The 20,330-nt window shown below is 35.1% G+C and overlaps 1 protein-coding gene across 1 annotated transcript; it reads right to left on the reverse strand.

Annotated features, from left to right (window-relative positions):
- Positions 1 to 371: 371 nt before the first annotated feature.
- On the reverse strand, positions 372 to 20,018 carry LOC138326195 (HMG domain-containing protein 4-like). The gene is given in 10 exon segments (XM_069272322.1): positions 372 to 1,261; positions 1,990 to 2,085; positions 2,378 to 2,626; positions 3,113 to 3,182; positions 7,408 to 7,478; positions 8,277 to 8,317; positions 14,932 to 16,264; positions 16,989 to 17,036; positions 17,038 to 17,450; positions 19,840 to 20,018. Coding segments are annotated over 10 exon segments (2,568 nt in total). The 5' UTR covers positions 19,919 to 20,018; the 3' UTR covers positions 372 to 1,093.
- Between the last annotated feature and the right edge of the window lie 312 nt (positions 20,019 to 20,330).

Consider the following 20,330-nt stretch of genomic DNA (forward strand, 5'->3'; position numbering starts at 1 on the left):
CGAGTCACGTTGTTTTCTCCGAAAAGTATGATGTTATGCTCGCAAATGCATGATGTCACAATCAAATACCTACCCGCAAGGGCAGATAACTCTGTAATATGTAAATACAGAATACAAGTTCATCAGTACCTTGGCCATTGGATCTATTTCACAGCAAATTCGTATGGCTTGCGAAAAATTTTATCGCTTGAGAAAATAAATTGGTTGACAGTACAAAACAGAGGGCAGCAAGATAATTATTAAACTATCACTTAGCATTTGACTTTTCAAACTTACATTTATGATTTCATAAATCAGGGCACTTCCCAAATTTACCTTAGACCATAAACATCTTGTTAATTACGTAGTAAAAGAGTAGTTCTATTTCTTTCAAGAATATAACTCCTTCATAAGGTCAATACAATTTTAATGAATTCACAAAAAGTTTTCTTAAACAATCATCATTTATCTATCTACATGGAACACATGTACAACAACAAAAAACATTTAAAATTTGTTTTTTAAAATTCAAATATTTCAAGTAATGCACTGAATTCGTTTTAAAACATACAACTTCATGGCAGTTAATTTTAGCTATAAAACAAACATTCCAAATGAAATATACACATTCAATAATTTGTATTGCATTACTAAAAGTTTACAAAAACACAATTCTATAACTCTTGAAAAAGTTAATAGATATTGCAATTGCATGATTAAACATGAAAATGCTCTTGATTTGCTTATCTTAAAATTAATATTCTATGGCGTTAATATACAGATCACTGATTCGTCCATATTTGGTATACCACCATCTCTACACACTTAAGGCCATATAGCATATCTCTTCAATAATGCATAAAATTGACAAATTGTGGATATATTCAGCATATCTCTTCAATAATGCATAAAATTGACAAATTGTGGATATATTCAGCATATCTCTTCAATAATGCAGAAAATTGACAAATTGTGGATATATTCAGCATATCTCTTCAATAATGCAGAAAATTGACAAATTGTGGATATATTCAGTCTAAAAGCCAATTGTATTCAATGCATAAAGAAAATAATGATTCCAAATAATCCACGTTTATGTACAAATTTCTGTCGGTTAGAGTCCTGGCATAAAGAAGGCTACATTGTCCAATGTCCGAGAGTGAGTTTCACTCGAGCAACCGTTCATTTCAGGAATCTGAGTGGTGAGACACATCAATGGTCCAAGGGCACACAACATAGAATCAAGTAGTACAGACAGGCTTCCTTGTACAGCAATTAGTCCCTGTTGAGGAAAGGTTAAATAGTTACACAACGATACCGGGGCTTGGGAAAACTTTCAAAATTTATCCGTTGGACGAGTGCTCCTCTAAAATCTACTCGTCCCAATGACATTTTCACTTGCCCCCAGTATTTTCCAGATATTAAAATTAAGCGATTGCTTATAAATTTCTTTGTCATATTTCTAAGAAACTGTAAAAGGAATGTGTCATATAAGGTCCAGGTCATCATTAGCGTCAGAAAGTTTTACTCGTCCAATGGACAAGCACGCTGTCAATATTGACGTGTCCGACAGTGAAATCAGTCTGAACGAGCGGACAAGTCCTTATCCCCAGCCCTGTAATATGGGGTATATGCTTACCGGGTAAACAGTTACCAGAATCAGGGTAGAGATGAAAATAGTAATACAAAGTCAAAACTTGTACGGCTATCAGTCTCTCGGAAGGAAAGTCAAATGAAAGTTATACAGAACAAATAATACTTTTAAATATAGACTTTTAAAACTGTCAGTCCTTGGGAAATAAACTAGTTATGCAAGACAAACAATACAGGGCCCTAACTTCAAACCCATTCGATGGGAACAGTACAACATAAACATTTTAATGTGAAATTGGGATGTAATTTGGTAAATGTAGCATGCACACAAATAAGCCGTAAGAAGGATAGATTTAGAAGTATTAGTAATCGGTGACCTAAAACAGAGAAATAAAACACTTTGTAGATAATACGTACTCGGTGTTCCTGTAGCCTCATCCCAATGATACTGAGCGACTCTCCAACCAATTTGAGGTGAGCTGACACGTCTATGGGTTCTATACCAAAGGCCTGCTGTCAGGAGAAAATTACAACAACGTTTACAGGAAGTGTCATCAAACTACTTTAAACTTTACCAATAAAGGCAAAACAATTAGCGACATAATATCAATATTTTATGTTCAATTAATTACATGTTAAATTTCCATGAACAAACCAAAGAATAAGTGTCCTCACATCAGTTGTATGTGATAACAGATCAAAGATTTTTCTATGACATCACTGAAGTCAAAATGTACGTAAAATCAACCTTATTTTGTTTCACCTCAAGTAAGAAACAAGTAGTTGAGCCTATGCCTAAACTTACCTTAGTTGTAGCAGGTTCCTCCCGAAGGACCGGGACGGCCTTCACTGGCTGTGTTGAGGGAGCCACCTGCTGAGGGGGAGGGGCATGAGCGGCTGTATTTGCGGCGTTGGCGGCTGCTGCAGCGGCAGCCATTGCTTGAGATGACGGAATTGTGGTGGTGATGACCCCGCCGCCTCCTTTAGATGTTGAGATCAACAAACCTTTACCCAGTAACTTACGCGCCTCTCGCTTGGCTTTACGCTTCCAGGCCTACAAAGTCACAACCAAGTATAATGATTTCTAGGGCTGATCTCCATTGTGTTTGATGGGGACATTGATGTAGATGGATACATATTTAAAGCCTAAACACAATGGTTGTTAACTTCTTTAAGTGCATTTTTCTTGTTTCAAGAAAATTATGAATATTTTTACTCATTAAAGTTACTTTCTATACCGTATTAACCTTATATAAAATGTATATATGCTGGCGAGTATTGTAGGTGAAGCAAACCTTCGTAATCAGACCGAATGCAATACTCCTGTAGAGTCATCATAAGAAACCCACGAGTCATTGCTCTATCCTATGTGTTACAAACAACAGAGCAGTGAATGGTATGTTTCCAGTGATAGGGTAGTGCATGAGATTTCAATGATCTAAAACAAGTCTATCTACAGTAATTCAAAATTAATGTTGATATAAATTTCATAATCCTCCAACATAAAGATTTAGCAAAGATACAAAAGAAAAGTATTTACCATTTTGGCCTTTGCTGGTAAGCCTTGCCATATTTCACCCAAGCGTCTGCTCAGCTGTGCAAAATCTGAAAATAGAAAATGAAATATTCATAAGTCTTTGGTTCATGATCAGCTGAGCTGAAAATAGTATATAATTTCCTCTGATTTCACAGTATACATCATACAACTACCGGTAATGTGACTGTATACTGTAAAAGTGGAATTATTTGTGGAATAGAAACTTTCACTGTTTGCTTTCATTAAAATTCCGCTAATATATAAAATGCACATACCAGGTATATTATAAACATGTACAAATTCATATAACATTGTAGATGCATAGTATGAAAATCATTACAACCACAAGCAGTTTTAAAGCAGACTTGACGAAAATATCTACCATTACAGTTTACACTGCTATACCTGAGCAGTCTGGTGGACTCATGGACGATAAACTGATCTACCATATATATATTGCTACCAATTATAACAGCTTGCACTACCATATCCGAACAGGTTCCACCGTCAGCTATTTTAAATTGTCACCACACCTTGAGCTAATGATATTTTATATCAAGTGCCTAATGCTATTTCTCAATTGGTGTCACTGCTATTTCTCTATTTATTGGTGCTGCTGCTATTTCTTAAGTGGTGTCAGCAGCTATTCTCCATTGGTGCTAATATTATTTTTCAATAAGTGCCACTGCTATTCTCAATTGATGCCACTGCTATTTTCAATTGGTGACACTGCTATTTCTCAATTGGTGACAGTGATATTTCCCGATTGATGCCACTGCTATTCTCAATCGGAGTTACTGATATTTCTTGATTTGTGCCACTGCTATTTTCAATTGGTGCTACTGCTAATTCCCAATTGATGCCACTACTATTCTCAATTGGTGTCGCTGATATTTCTCAATTGGTGCCACTGCTATTTCCCAATTGATGCCACTACTATTCTCAATTGGTGTCACTGATATTTCTCATTAGGTGCCACTGTTATTTCCCAATTGATGTCACTGCTATTCTCTATTGATGTAACTGCTATTTCTCAATCGGGGCCACTGCTATTCACCATTGGTGCCAGTATATTTTTCCCCATAGGTGTCACTGCTATTTCTCAATTGGTGATACTGCTAGTTTTCAATCTGTGTCATTTCTATTTCACACCAGGTGCCTATTTTTTGCAACTTTTCCAGAACTGGTCACCAAACAAGATTAGAGAAAAATTTCAAGGATCAAAAGAGATATATTTGAATTTTAGATGTGTATTTAATCAAATTCACATAGACACAAAAAAACACAAACATAAAAAAATAAACATTTAAATGAGTCAAGCACTTTAAAAAGTTTCAAAGAAATGTGCATGTCCAGCATACACTGTCGGCCTAGTTTTCCCACATGCTACTTCAAGCAATAGATGTATTATCGTCAAACAAACACATTACAAGAAATATAGACCATACATGTGAAGAGAGCACTTTAAAACAATTATCAGGGTAATGTAAATCATCAGTACTAACATTTTTGGCACTATTTTTAATCTTTGCATATTGCAGAGTAGCCTCCCTTGCTGGTAGGTATCCATTGAAGCGTCATTATTTTGTGAGCAAATCTGATGTTGTTGTCTCTAAAACTATGATGTTATGTTCCTAAACACATAACGTCACAATCAATACCTACTTGCAAGGACAGATAACTCTGTAATATGCAAATAAAGAATATCTTAAAGCACATGTCATGATATGCTAACATTGAAAGAAGTTAAATGTTGTTACAACTTAAATTTGATAAAATCTTATACTAGCTCCAAACCAGCATGCTAAAGGACCAAATAAATAACTTGTATCATTAATTTAGAATTTGCTGGTGAGATGTATACAGAAAGTAAATCATCAAATCAACAAATGTGACCTCATGACCTTGAGATGCAAAGTCATAATTCAAAACGTAGTGTTGAACTTCCAAACTACAAATTGCCTTGTATTCAGGAATTCTTATGGAAAGTATGATAGAATTTATATATTGACTATAGTGCATGTTTCGTCCTATAAAAAATAAATAGTGGTTGTTATGGTTGTCATAATCCTATCACTTTGGTCCAGATATTGTCAAGTTTCAGTCATTTATATCATGTTACAGAGACGCAATTCATAGCAGAAAATCTTCAGACATTTTCAAAGTTGATTGATCAGAAATGTTGCCAGACCTACAAAGACAGAAAAAAAAACATATCTATACAAGGGTTAATAAAAGTAAATTGATAAATCTACAGTGTCCATCAACAAGTTTTATCTGTTCAAACTGGTGCCAATAAATCATACACATTGTACTATTATTATATTACATGTATAACAAATTGGTTCAGGTATAGGGCTCTTCAAATTCTTGATACAAATTAGATGTCTTACATACTGATTCAAAAGTAAGGTATTAGATACGAATAAAATTTCTCTAATATGACTCATTGGAATGCAATTTATGAATTAATGAACATGTTTCTTGTAAAACATGATTACCTTGAACTTGACAGAATCCATGAAAATTTTCTCCCCAGCCTTTGTACATTCTGATCACTTGCTATATTATGAACTGTGTCACAGATATCTACTTCAAGTATTCATGAAGACCAAAACACCAGACCTTAATACAATGCTAAAGTCTGGTCTTCACATCTGAAAACTACATTGTTTCGTCTCTTCCATCGTCTCAGCCAACCACATGACGCCTGAAATTCGTGCAAATTGAGTTGAACAGCGAAATCTCGAGCCTTGGACATGATCATTCCGTTGGTAACAGGTTGGTCAGACTTCAGTTCATCCAAAAACCATTGTAATACTAACTGGTCTAGTTGTGACGAGGCTGGTCGAGCCACTTTGATACACTTTTTACTCTTGTCAGGACCGAGAGAAAGTAGAAGCAGACTGTCATAAACTTTGTTCCATTCCCGAATCTGTTTCCGAGAAATACCAAATTCTCTCTTTGTCGCCGCAAAGTTGCCTCCGTGTTCCCGGCACCATTGAACCACTTGCACTTTCTCCTCCGTTGAATATCGTCTGCGCACTGTTGGCAGGACGATAAAGTGTTTTTAGTGGAATATATCCCTATATATTTTGCACCGTCTACCAATATCTTTTTAATCTAACGGGAATCTAAAGCTCTTTCCAAGGTGCGCTTTTTTCTTTTACAAATGAAATCAATGTGCCCGTAGTTTGCAATCTGTATGATGCATGTCTTTTGAAAATCAATCAATGATTTCTTTAAAGAATCGATGATTTATAGCTATTTCTGCGAATCTTTCTTGCTCAGTGATAATTTAGCCCACAATAATAACTTGGTACAATGGATGTAAATATTAGAGTGAGCTTATAAAAGAACACGTACACGTCCAGTAAAAATTGATAGAAAGTCAACTAGCACAACCAATAGAACAATTATTTGTGATGTTTACAGCTGCTTTTGAATACATGTAAATATGTGTACTGGTAGGTAGAATTTGAGTGAGCTCATTCAAGTACATGTACCAGAAGATAAAAAGTTATTTAAAACAACTGATCATGATAGAACAATCACTTGTGATGTTAGAAACTTAGTAGTTGTTTTTGTCATCAGACCTCTTATAAACGATCAGTATACAGTACAATGGTGGAAAGCGTACATGTGTATGAGCTGGAAATGTTTAAATACAGATGTCTGTTCTCTGTCACAGAAAACTTTGTTACTAACACTCAGATATCTGTTCCCTGTCACAGAAAACTTTGTTACTAACACTCAGATATCTGTTCTCTGTCACAGAAAACTTTGTTACTATCAGACTCAGATATCTGTCACAGAAAACTTTGTTACTAACAAGCAGATATCTGTTCTCTGTCACAGAAAACTTTGTTACTAACACTCAGATGCTGTTCTCTGTCACAGAACTTTGTTACAACACTCAGATATTTGTTCTGTCACAGAAAACTTTGTTACTAACACTCAGATATCTGTTCTCTGTCACAGAAAACTTTGTTACTAACACTCAGATATCTGTTCTCTGTCACAGAAAACTTTGTTACTAACACTCAGATATCTGTTTACTAACACTCAGATGTCTGTTCTCTGTCACAGAAAACTTTGTTACTAACACTCAGATATCTGTTCTCTGTCACAGAAAACTTTGTTACTAACACTCAGATATCTGTTCTCTGTCACAGAAAACTTTGTTACTAACACTCAGATATCTGTTCTCTGTCACAGAAAACTTTGTTACTAACACTCAGACGTCTGTTCTCTGTCACAGAAAACTTTGTTACTAACATGCCCTGGTTTTCACTCACAGCACTTTGTTGCGGACAGTGTTCACACACCACATTGTATAAGCAGTCAGCCTCTTCTTTTTCTTTTCCTTCTGAAATCAATTAAGTCATGGAAGAAAATAAGTCTAGATGTATTTTTCCAGCTCTAATAAAAGATATGAGTCAACAAAATCTTTGTACATCGTAAACGAAAACTTATTTCGGCATAAACTAAACTTTTTGTGTATTTCGTGGGCAATAAAAAATCTGAGAACAAAAAAATTAATCGCTGAGAAAAAGATTCAACAACAAGTTCAATAGAGCATAAAACATGAAAACAAATTTAAATTGCCATGAAAGAGGCATTGGGCAAAAAAACACAAAACTATGTTGCCTCAAAAAAAAAAATTGCTTTATACCGTATTCGACCCAATAAGCGCCCATGTCCCTATTAGCGCCCCTCCCCCTTTTTGAGGCCTCAATTTCAATTGCCCAGGTAATCAAAGACCAAAACTACACAAAACTGTCTAGATTTGCAATAATTTGGTCTTATTAGCACCTTTTCATTTTTTTCAATTTTAATGCCCTGGGCGCTTATTGGGTTGAATATGGTAAGTATACTGGTTACATGCAGGAAATAGACCACACAGAAAATCACTGCTTCAAAGTCAAAACTCAACCGTATCACACAGATATTATCTCAAGTAAAAGTTTAAAGACCCTGACAGTGTCATATGTTGGTAATAATAAATAGTGGTGTGTTCTGTTTTCATCCACCAAGTAAGTTTGTAATACCTTACATATAGATACTGTACAAGCTGAAGTACCCACACAACCACAGATCAATAAATGTTTAAACATTTTCTGAAAATCCAAAGCAAAATTTGAAGAAAAAAAATAGAGATATTTACCGCTGTTTTGCTTCCTTTCTTTCCATCACCTGGCTCGCCATCTAAAAAGAAAATACTGGTCTTATCAAATTCTATCATATAATGAGTTATTTTAAACAAGTAAAAAAAACACCCCTAATATCACATAAGATAGTCACTATGACCTCTAAAATCCAAAATAAATGAATTATTAACCCCTAAATTCACAAAAATAAATAATATATGTGAGTCAATTTTAAGAAAATCTTACTTCATATAAATTACATTGACAGGGATTAAACAGCATATGTGAGTCAGCCAATTGAAATTCATACCATATATCCAGAGTATAAGTCGTGACTTTTTTTACATGAAAATTGGGAGTGCAGCATATACAACAGTGGGACTTATCCATGGATGACAAAAACCAGATGATGTTTTGAAGAAAAAAAATTACGGAAATCAAAGTACCAAAAGTACTGATTCTTAAGCCAAAAGCCTAAAGCCTACTTTATAAATAGAACAAGACAGTTAAATTAACTGTTTTTGACTCCAGGTTAATATAGTAAGTTTGATAATCATACATTTATAACCAAAATATGATTCTATCATAAGTAAGTTTTTATGATATTTTAAACAGAAATGTTAAAGATGATCCACCGCCGACAAATGGTATTTTTTCACGCCGACAAATGGTATTTTTTCACTATCAAAAATAGGAGCAGACAAATTAGTATTTTTCTTTAGTTACAGTATTACCACCATTGAAAAGGTAGAGCTTCTAATTTTACTTCAAGATGAAAATATAAAAAAAAAAAATGTGTCCTGAAAATTTCTGTGACACTATGTCCTAGATGGAATGAAATAGTGTTTGCGTATGCAACAAAAGCAAAATAAATTATTTTAAATCATTTTTTTGTGTTAATTAGACATATCTATACACGACTTAATACCAATTATTGTTCAAATGAGTCTGGTTTATACTCTGTCGGCAGTGGAGCATCTTTAAATATAATATAGGTCCTCGCATAATATGATGATAAATATCATGTGGCAGAACAACCACACCCTCCATTTATCATAGATACTCATCAAGAGCATGCCACTATTTCAAATTCATTTTTATAAATCAATATTTCCGATTTTCATTGATTACATAAACAGAGGATCTTACACTCATAACTATGTGATATGAAATTTATCAAACAAGTTGAATAAATTGATGCTCCACGAACCTTTAGGCCAGTGGCATATCAAATCATTAACAACTTTGATAAATTTCATACAACATAGTCACAAGTGTAAGGTTCTATTTATCACATAACTTTTATTTATTACAACATTAATGTTCCATAGAAAGGCTGTTATAAAGCAGATTTTGTAGTAACATGATTAAAAGGTTTCATGATCTATATTTTATACATCTGTTATAAAAAAAGATAAATACGAAAACAATTTTGCTATTTCTTCTTTTTGTTTACATTGAAAATAATGTGATGATCAAGTTTGTTATAGGTCAATGTCCAATACACGATAATTTAATGCCTGAATTTTGTAAGAGTTGCCTCCCTTACTTCCGGGCAGTGGCATTCTGCCTTGCTTCCATGCATGTCTATAAATAGAGAGGTTTTCACAGCATATTAGTGGCGATTAGCTGTCCATATGTCTTAGAAACAGAATGAATCACTTGAGAAATAACGTATCATTTATTTGTTATTTTAACTCTGGATCTTAGTGATAAGAAGCAACTTTGGGTCATACTAAAGTCAATCACCGGATGAAACAGGAAGATTCAGATTCAATTTAATTTCAGCCTGTTCATTATTATGTGTTGAAAATAAGATTTCTATTGTTTCATTCACAAATGATTTTTCATGTGTGGTTCAGGAAAAAGGCAGGAAAGAATATTTCGAGGCTTTTACATTAATCAGCAATATCATGCCACACATGTATATGCAACTGCATTCATAATTTTAGTGAGACCCTGGAAGTTACAGATACAAACAACATATTTTACTTCGAACATTTCACAAATTTGATTAATTTGTTTGTTTATTGAAAGTAAGAGATGCAAAAAACCTAAAAATATATAGCATTTATTAATTACAGTTTCTAAGACAGAATTAGTTGTATTATAGCGAGAAGGACATGTGCATTCATGTAAGATATATATAGGTCAACAGCATTTAAATAAGCATGTCATAGTTCAACAGCATTTAAATAACCATGTCATAGGTCAACAGCATTTAAATTACCATGTCATAGGTCAACAGCATTTAAATTACCATGTCATAGGTCAACAGCATTTAAATAACCATGTCATAGGTCAACAGCATTTAAATTACCATGTCATAGGTCAACAGCATTTAAATTACCATGTCATAGGTCAACAGCATTTAAATTACCATGTCATAGGTTAACAGCATTTAAATCAGCATGCCATAGGTCAACAGCATTTAATTTAGCATGTCATGTAGGTTAACGGCATTTAAATTAGCATGTCAAATAGGTTAACGGCATTTAAATTACAGAGTTGAAAGGTTAATGGATGTAGTCCCTTAGGCTCAAACTGTAACGAGAAATGAAAACGAAACAATTAAACGATGAAAAGACTCACGATACTCTAACACATTTGATTTAAATAATGAAAACGATCGGTTCCTATGATTAATTATTACATAGAATGGTCAGAAAAATCTACTGAGATTCACATAGATTCAACTGTATTTATTTTCTGAAAACCGCGATATTCTTATGTCCTCATTTGTAAATTTATCAGGAAAATGTATTTAATTTCTTGATTGTCAGTTGCTTCCGCCTCATAAATCGTAGACACCAGGACGGTCCACCATTGAAGTGTTCAATGTGGCGTTCTTTCGCCATGCTCTGTGCCTTGAGTCTTATCTGCATGGTGCTGACACCCCGACATGAAGATCTCTGCTCCAGTAGCCACTTCTCCAAGTCGTCTTCCAAGACTGGCCAGCGTGCATTATGTCCACGGTTTGCCTTCTTCGTCTTCTTTGTCTTCTTCAGGGACTCTTCCATCTTCCTCCATTCCCGAACTTGACTTTCATTGACTGAGTACTGCCGTCCTGCGGCTCTGTTTCCATTCTTCTTAGCGTATGTCACCACTTCAATCTTGAAAGCTGCTGTGTAGCTTTTCCTGGGAGGTATGGCGATTTTGTCTGTTGATAGAACTATTGAGTCAGAGAGATGATTTTGAAGGATTCAAACGCGAGATTATATAGACATTAGGTAGGATCGAAAATTATTTGCTACATCTACGATAATTTTCATTGGTTCTTTATTTGCAGCACACTCATTGATTGGTCATAACCCTAATTACCCATTTTTGATTTTAAAACAAAGACATGTTTTTAGGACCACATTTTCCTTCTTGTCATCCACCTTTCCATACTGTAATTTCTGTAATTAAAGTACACCACACTCGAACATCTGACATAGTTATGAGGACGATAATAGCTATGAAAATAATTTCAGAACTACGTACTAAAAGAGGTTCTGGCACTATATACCAGTAAACAACTACCCAGGTACAACCTCAACTTATATAATAATTACATTTACCATATTTATTTTTATATAATTATTGTATTTCGTTAAATTTATTTATTGTTTAATTAAATATATATATAAATGTATATTATACTTTTATGAGTGTTGTATTTTTATAAACAAATAAAATAAATGTGTCAATGTAAAACTTAATGTACAGAAAATAAATTATTTAATGAATATATATATGTGTATGCATTTTCCTGTGAGCGTTATCTTTTACACACCAATTCAATAAAACCAATATTTATTTGAATCTATATACATAATATATTTGCGATTTGAATTTTTATACATGGATCGCTCAATATTGAGTATATCAGTATTTAATATATTTAAATGTAGTTAAAAATGCCAAATATACAATATAACATCTGTACGTATATATATGTTTTATGCCGATCTCAAAATACCTCAACGGCGACCATAAAACAATCCAAACAAATTAAAGTAAATTTCAGGTCACAACGCCAGTCTTGATAATATTGTAACCTTTTAAACAACCACATAATTTGATACACAAAATATATTTCAAAATGTGGATATCAAACACTGGTATTGTGAAGAAAGTAATTTAATCGGCGCACTGAAAAATCAGCGAGAGTAATCGTGGATTGGAACGTTAACAGTCACATTTTTTTGTTTACAAAGTAGGCAATTCTTAAGTCATGATCCAAGCCATGATACTATATATATACTGATCCTTATAATTACACAACATGTTTAATACACAAAATATATCAAAATGTGGATAATATCAAACACTCCTATACCTAGTGAAAAAAGTAAATTTAATCGGCGTACTGAACTATGAGCGTAAGCATGAATTAGAATGGCCACCATTACAAAGTAGGCCTACGTAAATAGTGAGTAATTAACAACGATCAAATCCATTTATTGATTAAGGTATTTATTAGGGTTGGACCGATTCTCAATTTCAATCGATGATTATATCGATTATGATGAAAGGTAATAATCGATTATGGGGGATAACTTATTTTATACTGTCATGAACCTTTATCATGTTAATTATATATATGTGCAAAACCACTTCAAAATGCCTTAAATATGTTAGATACACAGTAATTCAAATTTAAATAAAAGAAAAAAAATACTTCAATTCATACTATTTGTTCATTTTTCTAAAATTCTTTGGGGAAATTGAAAGGTTAATCAAATATATATAAATATAGGTAAATGGTATATATATATATATATATATACCGTATTTTCCCTATTGAGAGCGCCTCCCCTAATAAGGGCGCCCCTCGACTTTTTGTTGAAAAAAAACCTTTGCAAAGAAAAGAAAGTGAAAATTAGAAGTTATCTCCCCTGATTGTCACGCGTTTAGTGAATCAGGGTGTCACTGCCACCTCGATAAAATGATGTTTAACGACTTTGTGGCGCTTATAAAATCGAAATCTCGTTACATACTTACAGATATATATCGTATGGAACGAGTAAAAACTTGTTTAAGGAATATTTTCATGGAATTGCGGCGAAATCGTAACATTGAATGACAGGAAGTACGACTGTGCATCTGTTCACTGTCACACGAGTGTAAGTTATCACTCATTTGTAACATCATTATTTTCATTGCGTGCACCAGTTAGATGTATTCTTGTTTTATTTTGACAATGATCGTTACTGATTTGCGGATATTCAATCGTTTGTAATAGTTTAATCATGTTTTTCTCGTCAATAATGCCCCTGAAAACGAAAGTAAATTCCGAGTCCGGCCATTTTGTTGTCATTGTAAACAACACGACGATCGCAGCATAAACTTGCCGATCTCTGAGCATTTAAAATCTTTTTAATTTAATGTAATAAATACGCTTAAAATGCATGGAATATCTTGTAAATATTCTAGTTATTATGTTAACAATTTATTTGATAAACATTTCGTCGTCAATTCTTCATGATTTTACAACCTATGAAATCACGGCAGTTTCAGAAAAAAATGGTCTCAAATAACGGCGCCCCCCTAAGTCAATTACCCGCGCCCGGCGCCCTTATTAGGGAAAATACGGTAGTATTTATATATATATATATTCGATCATAAAACTGATAATTAGTAGGTTGTCCTAAACCATTTATCAATTGTGATTTTACAACCGATTCGCAACACTAGTATTTCTATTCCCTTGTATGTGTTATTTGTCATTTATTTATACAACTTTGCAGACAGTTTTAATTATTCGAATCAATCGGTATCACTACTATACTAAATTAAAGATTAGTTGACACACTGGGATAAATAGGTATGTGCAAGAACATGGGGTTTGATATTCCTATAGTTTTTGGATGCGGCTTATTCATCAGTGCGACTTATAATTATATTTGTACAAAACCTGGAAAAAAGAGTAAAAAACACCTTAGTGACTTGTACACAGGTGCGACTTATCGTCCGGAAAATATGGTAAAAGTTCAAAAGCGGATTAGCTCAATCAATGGATTAGTTAAAATTTTCATTCTCATTTGCTGCAAAACCTTAAAGCTTTGATTATATCTTCTCTAAAATGAGCAAATTGATAAAGAATAATAGAATACTTCAGAATTCTATAACAATGGAGCATATTTAAATCTTATCTTAATTTGAAAATTGTTGTTAAACGGTGATTAGTCTAACCTTCTTTTGAACACGTGGCATGGCATGATGGGCCCATGGGCCAGCTATTAGGAAGGTTAAGCAACCTTACATGTATGTGTACAGGTACGTGTAGACAGAGAATCTACGGAATTTAGTGGGTGTGAGGTCATCATTTCATGTTGCTATTTTATCTGCTACACGTAACCATAACTTGTAGCGCAACGATAAAGTACAAACATGTAAACAATTCTGTTTGAATGACTTTTGTTTTCATTTACTTTTACCGTAGTTTCTGTTCTTAAGTGTTTATGGTATCTTACAGTGTATAATTACGTTTGAATAAGACTTAAAACATCGAGATATCGAAAGCTGAACAGAGCTTGCTAATATAACTCCATACATGTTATAAAACATCATTTTTATGACGTAAACAGATAACTTCCATGAATACGTCTACATGAAGTCTACACATACACGCAAGGTTGCTTAACCTTTCTATTTTTCCTATTTTTGATTTCCATTGCAGCTTACCTCCGTCTGCTCCATCTCCCTTGCCTTTGTTTGACGCTCGTTTTTTAGGAGTTGGTCGTTTAGGAGATTTCTTTCCTTTACCTTCCATCGTCTGTTTATCATCATCCATTTCTTCACCTCCTTTCTTAGGGAAGTCAGCTATCACTAGCTTACCGTCCTGGTTCTCAAACTCCCATTCACCTGATTCATCTACATTATCAAAATCATCGTCATCATCATCTAAATCGTCAAGATCATCGTCGTCGTCATCATCATCCATCGGGTCCATAAGAATTGTCTTTTTAATGATTTTTTTAGGTTTTTTCTTATCATACACATCCTCCTCTCCAACTGTTTCTGTTTGTTCCATAATATCTGTGGATAAGAGGAGTGTTGATTCGTCGCCAAGATACATGGCCTCAGATTTAACAACACTGGTATCCATGCTGTCCGTCACCACTTTCTGCACTTTCTCGCCACTGTTTATTGACTGCGTAGACACTGTAGGACTAGAGAACTGAGTCGGAGTATTTAGTAACATTTTAATGACACTACCACTTTGTCCCGCCATGGCAGGTGGGATTCGTATCCCAGTTTCAATGAGGGATGGGTCAATGGATGGTGTTGACACTTTAGTCCCTTTTTTCACAGTCTTTCCTGGTGAGATTGGCTCTGTTTTTACTTTAACACTGCTGTCTGTAAATGTCCCAGGTTGTAGAGAGCCAGCGTCCTGGTCCTCAATCATTGCTAGATGTGGTTCCGTCTCCATCATTTCAGGCTGTTTAGTTTTCTTCGGTTTAGGAGTGGTTTTGGTCTTTTTAGCAGCAGACAGAATAGGAGATGCAGGAGAAACTAATGGTGGGGTAGGCAGAGCACTCATTTCATCTTTCTTCTTTTTCCCTTTTTTAGAAGAGTTTCCAAGTTTTGAAGGCGGAAATGGTGGAAGGTTTGCCAACACTGGATCTATCTTTCCGGGAATAGCTGGTTTTGATAATGTTCCCAGTTTTGAAGGAGGAAATGGTGGAAGATTTGCTAATGCTGGATCCATTTTACCGGGGATGGCCGGTTGTGACAGCGCTTGTGGAGGAATACTGGTGTCAAGCATCTGTTCTGCTGGCTCCATTTTGACAGCGGTCAGTTTACCAACCTCTGCAGCCACACCTTGAGACAGACCGGTCAGTGTGACACCTGTTAGTCCAGTGTCCACAGACTTCCCCGCAATTTGGCCACTTTTTCTGGCTGCAGGAGACTTCTGATTTCCCTTGGCTTCAGGAACCTTTTTAGCAGTGACTTTTGTTCTCTCTGCCTCCTCAAATGCCTCCATTTCCAGAACTTTTGTAGACTTCTTTCTTACCTTCAGCACAAAAAAATAATAAGAGAAATATTTTGAAAGTGTGCATTTAAAAATTTTGAATTAAATTTTTTTATCAAAAAACACTGTAGTTTAATGTTTTACTTGTTTGAGATGACACTTAAATATTGAACAACTGCATTACATACATGTATATATTATATTCCTGATTTGAACAAGCTTCCTTAGTTATATTTTTTATTCAACTTTTTTTTTTCTTTAAATAAATAGAAGCTGAGCATATGTAAATGTAAAACTATCTAGTAATCAATTGATGGGATTCCTGATATCTGAATATGTAGTGAATGGTTAGAGTGCCATCCCGAAATCTCTTGACTTTGGGATCCCAACATCAAGACAAGGGTGTGATGCAACCGCAAAATCTCACAATGTTGTAATCTGTTCCTTGAGGCACAAGGCCATGACATCGCATGCCGTGGTTGGGAAGTTGGTAGGATGCCTATCTTGTTACCTCGTCTTACAACCTCATATTCTTGTATGTATAGTGAAATCTGTCTATGCAGCCATTTCTGTATAAAGACCCCTTAGACAACTTTCTTAAGGTCCCAAATAAACAGTCATTTCTAACAAGATTTGACCTGTGTACATAAAGCCACTTAGCTATATGTGAGATCACTTTCTGCTTGTCCCTTGGGTGGTCTTTATAGACAGGTTTGGCTATTGTATTGAACACCTGTAAAATATACACCTGTAATGGAATGCTTACCCTTCCGGATTTGTTGTCAGAGTCAGCACTCTGTTGTGCTGGAGCTTTCGACACCCCTGGTGACTCGGACCCCTGGTGACTGGACTTGAGGCATCACTGGGGCCTGGACAACAACAGGTACAGAGACAGGAGCCACTGCAGGTACCACATGTGGGGATGCCACCACCGGAGTATTCTCCATACCTGTCAAAACTAGACCTGGATTCTGGACCATAACCACACCAGGAGGTTTAACACCAACCACCTTAGCTTTTGGCGTTTTTGTTGGACTTTCCAATACATCTTGTTTAAGGATAAACGACACTGGAGCAGCTCCCTTGGGACTTACACTAGACTTAGCAGGGATTGGACTAACACTGTCAGCACTTTTAGGAGTCTTAACTGTTTCTCCTTCCTCATCAGATTCCTCCTCTGTATCTTTAAATCTAGCCGGTTTCTTCCTTACTCGTCCTGATCTTTTGACTGTAATTAAAGGACAATAATTCATTTTCACAAAACTGTTATAATATTATCATATAATACTTAGACAAAAACTAAAATATTGAATCACCACCGGGATCAATATTATTAAATCTATTTTGTAATTTCACTCCACAACGATGCTCTACAATACACTCCAATACAAGATATAACAATCAAATCCTTGTTCAAGGTCACCTCAGCATGACCCGTTTGGTTAGCCAATCAGCATGTCGCCTATGAAACCATTGGTTTGGTCGATTCTCTTGAAAGTATAAACGACTACTAGAACATGTTCCGATTCTAGGCCAGGGGTTATGCTGGGGTGACCCTAAACAGAGAGTTGTAAGATCTTGTATTGGAGTGTGTTATGCCGTTTTTGTATATTACAGAGTTACCTCCCTTGCGGATAGATATCCATTGTAGACATGTATACCCTTGCGAACACGTAACACCATAATCAATACCTATCCGCAAGGGCAGATAACTCTAATATGCAAAGATGGAATAGAGCATTGTAGTGGAGCAAAATTAAAAGTCTTATCTTATTATGATTGCACTAGGACTTTCATTATTGGTATACTGGTACAGTAAAATACTATCTTATTAACTCATTCACCTCTGTAGACATATTTAAACTCTAGATCTGATTCAAAGGTTGAAATGTACAGCTTAGAATATCTTCAGGGGTTAATATTAAGTTCTGGAGGGACCTCCAATGGCAATTACTCTGGGCCAAATCAACTCCAGCATTTTTTAATTATTTCTAAGATTCTATTAACAGTCAAGGTGAGGGTCATTTGGTTTGGGATTCTCTTGAAAGTATAAACAGGATTCTTAAGATATCTTGTATTGGATGCCGTTTTTGTATATTAAAGTTACCTCCCTTGCAAGAGAACCTCTGACGTATAACATGTATACCCTTGCGAAAACAAAACACCATAATCAATGACCTACCCACAAGGGCAGATAACTCTAATATGCATGGAATAGAGCATTGTAGTGGAGCAAAATTAAAAGTCTTATCTTATTTAGATTGCACTAGGACTTTCATTATTGGTATACTGGTACAGTAAAAATACTATCTTATTAACTCATTCACCTCTGTAGACATATTTAAACTCTAGATCTGATTCAAAGGTTGAAATGTACAGCTTAGAATATCTTCAGGGGTTAATATTAAGTTCTGGAGGGACCTCCAATGGCAATTACTCTGGGCCAAATTAACTCCAGCATTTTTTAATTATTTCTAAGATTCTATTAACAGTGAGGGTCATTTAAGGACATGTCAGGTTAAGATGGTGGAGGAAAGCAAGAGAACCTGGAGAAAAACCACTGACTAATGCTATATGGTTATGTAACCCCAGTGAATAATATCCACAAAATACCTCTCAGCTAGAGATAATGTCAGATTAGTAAACCAGAGGTCCTGAGTTCAATTCCTCATGGAGGCAGTGATCAAATTTATATAAAATCCTGCACTCTGTTACATGTTACATCGGTGTCCGGCAATGCACCAGATACTTAGCCATGCCCTACATATTTAGCTACAAGCATCACTGTTAACCTCTGGAAACTTGAGGATGATTTCTTTCCTGGAGGGGGAGTATGTAAATCCTACAAGGGTGCTGATGTAACAGAATGCAGGATTTTAATTATTATTCAAATAAATCATAGCTACTGTTGTAGCAGAAAAGATAAAATTCAGAAGAAGATATACATTAGCTTTACTCAGGATATACACTGCCTTCGGGCCGCTGGGGATGAAACATTAACTCTGCCTGTATATATAACCTCTAGATTGATTACTAGTCTTACGCTCAGCAGTTCGAACCAAAGAGAAGTTCTTACTCGCCGAGAGGAATTTTGAAGCTTGGTTACAGTCACTTTTATATAACCATTGCCCAAGTTGGCCATTGTCTAGCCTACCCAATGCTTATCAAGGGAGACAACTGTACACAACATTGGGTTGCAGGATACAATTCCAGGATAGATTATGCATTACACATGTGATGCAGCATATTGCACATACGGTACTGACATTATTTCTTCGCCTCTAATTTCATCCCAACCTGCGAAAACTAACGAATTTCATTTTTTGGAGCACGTATAGTTGTGGCTTACCACTAGTTGTTTTGATGAGGTATGGCAAATCGTTGCGCCCAAACTTCTTGTGCACTTTGTGATTCTACAGTTTTATCCAATATGAAATTACTCATAAGTATTTCTAAAATAACTGGCTAACGACAGAACAAATGTTTACATAACTTTAAATAGCACTACAGCCAGAAGGGGTATGCGTTAACGTTATATTGGAGCTTTTGTTTGTCAACGAGAGGGGCCTTTGCTTTGGGTTGAAAACTTGAAATTATAATTTGCATCGTTACATCACCTTCTTCCGATAGTTTTACAGCTTTACTCGGTGTTGCAAATGATTCAGCATCTTCGTCGAGCTTGCGTTTACTCGCCATCCTGCAAATATATCCTCAAAATTACTTATTTCTGAGTATGTTTACATTTTATCATCTTGCTTCCGAGACGGCCATTGTTTCGCGCGTAGAGAAGCGGAGATCCAATACCTATCTAGTTCAAAACACTGCTTATCGACTATATTTTCCTGGACGCACTAGTACTGTTGCAGTCGACACGTATACCAGAACATCTATGTACGATGCAGCTGTATATAAAATCAGAGACATATATATGTTTATATTTTTTATTTTTCTGATAAAATATATCAATATACAACATGTACCACAGGAATGTGAGAATATAGATATAAGTTACAGTACAATGTAGAGTATGATGATTTTTACCGAATTTTATGTATGCCCCCATCCTCGATATTCCAGGGGTTCCGATCACTTACGATCTCTACACCCC

The sequence above is a fragment of the Argopecten irradians genome, chromosome 6 (genome assembly GCF_041381155.1).
Source record: "Argopecten irradians isolate NY chromosome 6, Ai_NY, whole genome shotgun sequence".
NCBI lineage: Eukaryota > Metazoa > Mollusca > Bivalvia > Pectinida > Pectinidae > Argopecten > Argopecten irradians.